The sequence below is a fragment of the Vitis vinifera genome, chromosome 5 (genome assembly GCF_030704535.1).
Source record: "Vitis vinifera cultivar Pinot Noir 40024 chromosome 5, ASM3070453v1".
Classification (NCBI taxonomy): domain Eukaryota; kingdom Viridiplantae; phylum Streptophyta; class Magnoliopsida; order Vitales; family Vitaceae; genus Vitis; species Vitis vinifera.
The window spans coordinates 23,402,576-23,412,978 of record NC_081809.1 but is presented as its reverse complement, the minus strand read 5'-3'; the positions used below and the strand labels follow the sequence as shown (position 1 = coordinate 23,412,978).

General features: G+C 29.4%; 1 protein-coding gene across 1 annotated transcript; it reads left to right on the top strand.

Annotated features, from left to right (window-relative positions):
* The first annotated feature begins 4,858 nt into the window (after positions 1-4,858).
* Positions 4,859-6,338, top strand: LOC104879447 (uncharacterized). The gene is made up of 4 exons (XM_010652224.1): positions 4,859-5,036; positions 5,173-5,577; positions 5,683-5,828; positions 5,946-6,338. Exons 1-4 carry the CDS (start codon positions 4,859-4,861, stop codon positions 6,336-6,338), a joined length of 1,122 nt encoding a protein of 373 aa, XP_010650526.1.
* Positions 6,339-10,403: the final 4,065 nt, after the last annotated feature.

The following is a 10,403-nucleotide window of genomic DNA, read 5'->3' as shown; positions in this document are numbered from 1 at the left end:
AAAATCTCATTTTTTTTTTCAAGATGAGTTTTATAAATTTCAACATTTGAAAATTTTTCTTTTATTTCTCCAAGTTCTTTTTCAAGTTGTTGAATTTTTGTTTTAAGAGAAATATTTTTCAAACTAAGTTTTTCAAAATCCTCATACAATTATTCAAAAACATCATGCATATCTTCATCACTAAAGTTAGAGTTTACCTCATCAAGTTCATCTATTGCCATGAAGCACATGTTTGCCACTTTTTTCTCCTTTTATTCTTTGGAGGATTCTTCACTTTCACTCCAAGTGGCCATCATTGCCTTCTTCATTCTCCTTTTGGCTTCACTTTTGTAGAGAGAACAATCTTATTTAATGTGTTCCGGTTTCTTACATTTGAAACACACCAAATCTCTTTTCTCTTCTCATTTCTCCTTGTCACCATGAGATGAAGATTCCTTTTTAGAAAGGTCTCTTTTAGAGGTGAACTTTCTTCCTCTAAACCTTTCACCCTTCATGTATTTGTTGAGATTTCTTGTTATGAGGGCTAAATCATCATGTTCTTCACTTTGTTTTTCTTCTTCAACTTCTTCTTCTTCCTCAGTTGTAGCTTTGAGAGCTATGCTTTTTTTCTTTTTGTCTTCACCTTCTTGTAGCTTCTTTGCCAAATTGATCTCATATGTCATTAATGACCCTATGAGCTCCTCCATAGGTAGCTTGGTCAAGTCTTTGGCTTCTTGAATTGCGGTGACCTTTGTATGCCACTTTGATGGGAGTGACCTTAAGATCTTCATCACCTTTTCGGATTCCTTGTAGGTCTTTCCCAATATTTCAAGACCATTGACAATGTTAGTGAACCTAGTGATCATCTCAACAATAGTTTCATTTTCTTTCATAAAAAAAATTCATAACTATGAACAAGTAAATTGATTTTTGACTTTTTCACTTGATTTGTTCCTTCATGAGTTATTTCCAGCAATCTCCAAATTTCTTTAGCCGATTTGCATTGACATATTCTATTATATTCATTTTTATCCATTCGATTCTTTAGCATTGTAAAGTGAAAACGACCTTAGCATTTAATCGAAAGTTTCTTCTATCAAGCTTATTCCATTCTTGCTTGGGTTTTTGAACCATAACTCCATCAACTAGTTTTGAAAGAAAAGTTGGGCCATCTTCAATGACGTCCCATACATCTAAATCGGTTGATTGTAAATATTAAGTCATTTTAGTTTTCCAATAGGGATAGTCAGTTCCCGTAAAAAATGGAGCTTTATTTTTTGCAAAACTTTCAATGTGAGATGAGTTTGACGGAATAACCATTTCCTTTTAGACGATTAAGTCTTAAACAAGAGGCCTAGATCTAATACCAATTAAGAAAATAAAAGCTAAACTTAAATAAGAAAAACACCCAAGAGGGGAGGTGAATTGGGTTTTTTAAATTCTTTTTTAGCACAACAAATTCAAGCACAATAGAAGCAAATATAAAGAGATAGAGTTAGAGAAATTAAACTCAGATTTTATAGTGGTTCGACACTTTCTTGCCTACGTCCATTCTCCTCAAACTCCTAACCAAGTGAGGGTTCCACTAACTTACAACTTCAACCAAACTTCTAATCTCCTTTACACTTAGATTCCAGCTTTAATGGGCTCTTACACAATCTCTTCAAGATTCAACTCACTTGAAGGTTTTAACAGTCAATTTTACAAGAAAGAATCCCTCAACCTAGTTCAATGATAGCTCAAATACAAATCAGAGCTAGGATGAATCACAAAGGTGCACTAAAGGATATGCAAGTGAAGATTTAATGCACCAAGAAAGAAATAAGAGCTTTGAAGGCAAGAACAAGTGGGTAGACAAATAAATGCAGATGTTCTCTTACTCATAAATAAAGTGGAGCTCTCTATTTATAGGTTTTTAACCTCAGGAGCCAAGAAAAATAAAAAGCAGCCTCAACCGATCGAGCGGGGGTCAACCGGATCACTAGCCATTGGAGCATTTAATGATGTGGCAGGTTACCGTTTCTTCGATCGAATTTCGACTAGACCTCGATCAGAGGTCGATCGGGAAAAATGATACCTCGACCAGGAAGGAAAGGCTACTAGGAGAGAGAGAGTGTTTGTAACACTCCTCGACTGGATCTCAACTGGGCAAGGGGAACCAGTCAATTGATACCCTAGTCAATTGAGCCATTTGGCCCAGTGCCTTGACCGATTCAACATTTTGGCTTCGAAAACCTATATTTTTCTGTTATTTTCTCTTCTAACACTTAGGCAAGGTCTTTAGGTAAATTAATATGCCAATTTTGAAATGTTTTGCCTAAGGTACATTTGAGAAAACTCGGGTTTTAATGAAATTGTAACTTTAAAGAATAAATTGAGTTTTCCAAATATGCATGAAATCATGTGTAAAACGCACTCATGTATTCATCTTACATTTATTTCCTATGATTAAAGGTTTTCCAAATGTCTTGATTTTGTATCCATTAGGTCATTTGATGAATTTCTAAATTAATACATGAGATTCTTTACAATTCAAACCAATTAGTAATTTAACTATATTTTGTTATCATCAAAACCTAAATAGGAGAACCCTTGAGCTAATATGTATGATAGTGATTATAGAAAATGTTTTTAACTTTTTTACCATTTGAATGATAAAAATTTTAAAATCACAGCCAAATGGACTCTTAATAATCCATTTTAAATATCACTCTATCTGAAAGCATGACTTGAAATATAATCCTTAAGAAGATGCATATGATGTAAGCCCTAAAATGGGTGCCACCCATGAATAATTAATTACCCATTAATATCATACATTACATCTATTTGTTTAGTTATTTATTTATTTTTTCTTTCTATATTATTTAATTCAATTTATTTTTATTTTCAAAACTTTGATAATTGTTGTCTTAAAAATAAATTTAAAATTTTGATTTATTTAGTTTGAATGGACTTTGTTTTTAATTATAGTTTCTCTTAATTCTTAAGAAATTGTAATATAAAATTTTCTCATGAGCTATTACTCAAAATGGAAATTTTTTATTATGTTAATTAATTTTGATGTTTGGAAATTTATTACATTGCTATTCCTTTTTCAAATTATTAATTTTAACTATTTTTTTTTATCTTAAATGAATAAAATAAAAAGAAATATAATAATTAATTTTATAGATTTTAAAATATAAAAGTAAATTAATTTACCATTTAAAAATAATAATTAAAAAAATAAAGATGACTTAATGAAGTATTTATTATTATTAATGTGAAGTAATAAATTTATTTTTAAATAACTAAATAATAAATAAGTATATATAATTCAACCTAAAATAACATTAATATGTCTCTTTATTTTTGTGTTTCTTAATCCCATTTTTAGTATTGATGAAGGTAAATGTGTTAATTTGATAATATAACTTTATAATAAGTTTTAAATTGATGGTTTAAACATAAGTTTACTTAAAGTCACGTATAATAATTATGTATCAAGTATTAACTCTTATCAGATACCATGCCTAAGTCTTTAAAATCATCATCTTATATTTTATTTAGTTATGTCATTTTATTATAATTAATGGCTATTGTACATGTGTCCACATTAATGATACAATTTAGATTTCAATAAATTAAGCAATATTTCATTAAATACTTCTATGAATAGGCACACAAATTTTAAATGACCCAAAGGTCAATCATTTTAAAATTTTTTAGAATATATCGAAATTATATTTTATAAATATTTTATATATATGGACCCTTTCATAATAGAATTTTTTCTTTTCTTTTTTTGTAAATTATAACTTTTTACAAATTAAAAAATCGATAACTTTGTAATCCACAATTTCTTTCAAATCTTTAGTTTTTTCTTTTATCATTTGATTTGAAGACATGCTATCAATCTCTCTCCAATTCTTGAGTCTTCCATATGCCTATATCATGACCAACCAACATACCCTTAACCGCAAATGACATATATCAAATTCAATTGAAAAAATTATAATGACCATAAATTTCATAATCATAAATGTTTAAGATCACTTAATGAGAGATATTATCTTAAACTCATGATATATTATGGTATCTATTAAGAGTATCTATTATTACTTGCTTAAACCACCAATAACCTTAATTAATTAATTTCTCGTGTTTATAACCTATTATTCATTTCATGCAAGGCCTTTATAAATTGATGTCCACGATTCAACAAGGTAGTAGCTATCAATCTCCAATTCTTGAGTCTTTCATCCACCTATATTATGATCAACTAACACACTCTTAGCCATAAATGACATATGTCAAATTCCATTGAAAGAATTATAATGATTATAAATTCCATAACCATAAATATTTATAATAATCCAAAATGATATATTATTTCAAATTCATTAAATATTATAATGTCTTTCTTGAGAGGATTTATTATTACCTGCTTAAACCACCAAAAATATACATTATTTTTCAAAATTAAGTTCCTAGGGATAAGCTTTTCTTCATCATTTTCCACGAGCATCTTCTATTGCTGTTGCCTAAAGTAGTCTACCCGTTTTGCAGTGGCTTCACAACCCTTTCATAAAAATCTCACCAAGTAAATAAAAACGGGAGCTGTCAGAAAAGACAGAAAAACCTCATAAGAAAGAAAGAGAAAAATATATGCGGGCAAACAACTTACAAAAGCCCTTACCACATATGCTCTACATAAAATATCTCTCAATTAAGGGCAAAAGCTTGAAGGGATAGGGCATAAAATATCTTTCAATTAAGGTCAAAGCTTGAAGGGAATTGCTCACAAAATATAAATATAAATATATATATATATATAGATAGATGGATAGATAGACTGTGAAGAGTTGATTATTACTTTGTTCCTCCAACACCAATAATGGATCAGTCCAGCTCCAATCAAATTACAGAATCGAAGAACCTTAACTCGGTAACCTTTTCAAGGCAAACTGAGATGCCGAACCAGATTGCAGCTGTTAGCCAAACTGAGATCCCCCACATGGATGCTGATTTGTACAAGACTTTGTATAGAGGTGAATCAGTTTCCTCAAAGGGAAGTACTCGGAATTTGCTCATCTTCAACCCCAACTAACCCCAAAAAGGAACACTGTCCTCCACATTGCAGCCCAGTTCGGTCAGCTGGCATGCGTAGAGTGGATCCTTGAATTTCATTCATGTTCACCTCTACTGCAGCAGCTCAATCTGAAAGGCGACACTCCACTCCACTTCACCTTGCTGCGAGAGAAGGCCATAGGGCGGTTGTGGAAGCTCTCCTTGATGCAAAAGCACTTCACTTAGAGATCGAAAGTGGGGTCGGAACAGACAAAGCGATGCTGAGGATGACCAATAAGGGGAAAGACACAGCCTTGCATGAGGCGGTGCGGTATCATCACTCAAAAGTGGTCAAGTTTTTGATTGAGGCAGACCCTCACTTCATCTATGGTGCTAACAGTATAGGCTACACTCCTCTTTACATGGCTGCCGAGAAAGGATATGGGGACTTGGTGAAAATAATCATAAACACCAGCCCTTCATCAGATCACAAAGGCATCGAGGGTAGAACAGTTTTGCATGCCGCTGTACTCTGCCGTCACCAAGGTAGCGCATATAAGGGTCTATAGTAATGCATTAGGTTATTCATTTTATAATTAATTTTCTTTAACATTCCTTGACCTCTCTTTCTACATTTATTTATTTGATCAGCAATGACAAAGAAGATACTAGAATGGAAGCCAATGCTAATCAAAGAAGTGGATGAAAATGGCTGGTCTCCGCTTCATTGTGCTGCATACATACGTGATGCCGCAATTACCAAGCAATTACTAGACGGATCATCACAAGACAAGTCTGTAATCTACCTTGGAATAAAAAATAGCAACAGAACAGCCCTTCACATTGCAAGTTACTATGGCTGTATGGACATAGTAAAGTAGCTGCTGTCACACGCTCCAGATTGTTGTGAGCAGGTTGATGAAAATGGCAATAATGTTTTTCACTTCGCCATGATGAAGAAGCACGCTTCTCGTTTTGGTAGTGAGTTATTAATAAAGGATGGATTAAGAGTGAGAGGACTTGTAAATGAGAAAGATGCTCAAGGAGACACACCCCTCCACCTGCTTGCTTCTTTCGGAGTTAATGATGTAGAATTCATATTGGACAAAACGGTGGATAAGATGGAAAGGAACAAAAGAAAGTTGAACTTTTCTGACAATTTTATTTCTTCTCGGAATAAATTTTCATGGGGCACAGTAGCCTTTGCGGCAGGCTTCACCTGGCCCGGTGGTTACAGCGACACAGATGGGATGGCAATCTTAACAAAGAAAGCATCTTTCAAACATTTGTTGTGTCGGATACCATAGCCCTGATGCTCTCGGTATCTGCTGTATTCTTTTATTTTCTTATGGCACTGGTAGTTGAACTTAGTAGGACGATATGGCTACTCTTGTTTTTATGTGCCTCTTATCTCACCATGTTTGGGATGGAAGCAATGGTGGTAGCATTCATGACGGGCCTGTATGCTGTACTGCCACATTCCTTTGGACTCCCAATTCTCACCTTTAGTTGTATCCTCGGCAGCTTCTTCTATCCCCTTGCCAGTTATTTTATATATTAGAGCAAGTTTGATACGAATATGAGAATAAATATTTCATTTTTATTTTTATTTTTTTAAATAGGAATAAATTTGATAATTTTAATTATTTTATTTGAATGCATATAGAAATGTAAGATAAAAAAGATAATTTGTTTCCATTTGAATTTTAAGTAAAAATGGGAATAAAAATGAAAAAATAAATAAATTTTCAATGATATCCATACTTATGGTTTAAAATAATTTTTTATTTTTATATTTATTTAAAAAAAATGTCACATTGTACATAGTTTGAAATAATTTTTTATATTCATTTTAAAAATATCCTTGATTTTTTCCAAATAATAAAAACCTATATGGGCGTGTGATTTTTTAAAAAAATTGTTTTAAAAAAATTTATATCACTATTTGGTTGTTATTCTTTAAAAACAATTTTTTAAAACAAAGTAAAATAGAAAATTATTCTTCTGATTTTTGTATTAGAGAAAATGAATTTCAAACGAAGTAAGACCTTATTAATAAGTTTAATAATGTTAAAAAATAATTTAAAACTTGAATATATATATATATATATATATATATATATATTTCTTTAATACATCTTGTAATTTTTAAGAATAATTTGAAATTCAAAAAACTGATTCATTAATTATAAATAAAATAAAATAATTTGGAATGTCATCTTTATAATTGAATAATAAATATATGCATATAATGAAATTTTTGGCTAATTTATACCTTAAAAACTAAATTTTATTTGTTTTTATATTCATTCAAAAAAATTATACATATATCATCATTTATTTTATATCATTTAATACAATTGAATTAAATGGATTATAATTTTAATATTAAATATATTTTAAAATTAGACATATTATAATCAAATATCACAATATTATTATCCAATAATATTTGATATAATTTAATAATAAATATATACTTATAAAATTTATATTTTTTTATTGACGTATACAATGTAATTATCAAATATGATAAATTATATTATACAAATATCAATTTTTTCAACAAAACAACTTTAAAATGTCTATCATATTTCTAGTTTCATTTCTAAGATTTTTTTTTTATATATATATTTCTATAAATTCTAATCAATTTTAGGTCCACCAATATTTTGTGTCACCGATATATTTTCAATACATCTGTAAAATTAAAATATTATTATATATGTGATTACCAATATTTTCATCCTTACTCGACATAAGTAATTATGTTAGTTATGATCTACTTCCAACTACTCATTTTAACTCAGACAACAAAGTTGATTGGGCTTTTAACTCCAACAACAAAGTTGGTAGGGCTTTTAACTCCAACAACAAAATTGACAGGACTTTTAACTCTGACAACAAAGTTGGTTGGGCTTTAAGACACAAACATCTACCACTTTGATTGAAACTTTTTTTACAAAATATTTTTTATGTTGTCTTGGCTTTAGTTTTATAGATTAATACTTGTACAAAATAGCATTAAATCCATTGTACTATGCCAAAATAGAGAGTAGTAGGTAGTTGGAACTACCCTTTTAATTAATAATAGGTATTTAAAATTATACCCACATATAATTAAATCAATCAAAAAGTAAAATTTATAAACATTCACTTATAATTGTTGTGTCATTAAAATAGTTTATGTCAAAGAAATCCACATGACAACATTTAAAGTATTTGTTGTGCCCATTACTCCTCGCCATGATGCTCTCCACATCTACATTTATTGTATGCCTCAACCTTTCTATGCACTCCACCATGCAAAGGAGTTCATTTACAAACACATATCCCAAGTCTTTTTCCTCACTATTTTTGTCATGAGAGAAATGGTGGTTGCACTGATGACCGGTACTATATCAGTAAAGTTTTAATACAAACATATTAATATCGAAATACGAAATTAAACAAACAATCTATGTGCAAAGTTACATAGGGTTTTTACCTAATTAGACCAATCGTGTCAATCTACAAATGAAATAGAATATTTTATCTATACTTTAAAAAAATACTATAAAAGATAGAAATTAGATATAATTATTGGTCATAAAATATATTATATTGGTCTTCATCTTGTAACTTTCTCATTTGATGACCTATAATATTTATTAAAATATTTATAATAATTTTCTTTATTTTATAAAAAAAATCTAATATTATAATAACATATCAACTTAAGGAAATATTTTATATAATATTCTTTAAAAATATAATATGTATCAATTAGGAATTTGACATATTTTCTAGTTATCTTCACTTTGAATCAAATTTTATTAATTCAATATTTCATTTTTCCCCCATGATACATGCTTTTAAAAAGCTTATCACCATTCCTCTTAAGAGTTGTTTTCCATCTTCTTTTATAATCATACCTTCTATGACTTCGATCCATTGCAATTTGAGTGTGTTTTATTTCTTTACTTTTATTTGGGATGGTATTTAGCTTATGCATTTGGTAGTAAAAGTAAAAGTAAAATGAAAGTTAGTATTGAATGATGCATAATTAATTAATTTGGCCTTTTGGGTTGTAATCTAGACACAGGAAATATTATTCAAATTTTTTTATGATGAAATTCCATTTTTATATATATTTTTTAGGATTTATTATGTAAATATCTCTATTATGATCATATGTTGAATGTTCTCTGAAGTATCTTTAGTGTGATTTAATATGGTATTACTTGACACATAATTAAATAATTTGGATTTTTATATTGTGATATAGACATTTAAGATATTGTCCATTTTTTATTTTGATGAAATAACACCTCTAGATATTTATTTAAGATTTATTTTGAAAATATCCCGGTTATGCTCTACTAATGACATTTTGCATGATTTTGATAATTCAATCCTCTTGCAAATATTTATAAGTGTTTTTTTTTTATTATTATTCTTGATTTACATTATAGACATATTATATGGATTAGTTAAACCTTTCTTGGGATCAAAATTTCTCATTTGGTATTTTATTTAGACTAATCTTTGTGAGTGTAAACTTGTTAGTCACGTTTGAATTTTTCAGCATATTTTATTGTATCTTATTTCCTCTTGTTCATACCTTATCATTTCTTTACTTCATGAGTTGAGATATGCATATGTTACATTCATTATGAGGCCTAGCTTATGGTTCCTTATTTATTATTATTTGTGAGCTAACCCAATTGTTTTATGAAAACACTTGGTTCATTTTTCATTTCCTTCTCATTTATTCGATTCTTTGATATGCATGCCTTGTTTGAGTAGCCTTTTGCTATACTTTGCTTTGATATAGGCTTAGCTTCTTAGTATTCATGATTAATTGACCAATTGTCATAGTAATCTCAATTTGATTAGTAGAGACCTATTTTAGGGATTAGAAGGATGCTACCTTATGGTGACTTCCCAATAGGTAACCTGACCCTCAAACTTGGACTTGGTTTTCAAAAATATGTTTTTCCAAATAAGAAGTTATTTTTAGAGTTTTATTTTTTATTTTGTTTTTCTTTCGATAAATAAACAAAAATAAGTGACAACTACAATTATATATATATATATATGATAAAAATCAGTTTCTCACTAAATAGTAAGTCTCGCCATTTTTGAGTAAGGATTCATCGAGTGAAAAAGGCTAGTCCATAGTAGGCTTTGATTTAGATTTATTTAGGGAGAATTGTGTTTTGGGCCCAACTGGGCCCAAAAATTAACATTTGGTCCTCCAACCACCCATAATTGATAATAAGGATATGGGATAGTAATTGACAAAAATACCCACTTGACTCATTTTTGTCTTTATTCTACTACTTGCCACTATTTTTATTTAACCATTTTTTTTATAAAAAGAACTCTTG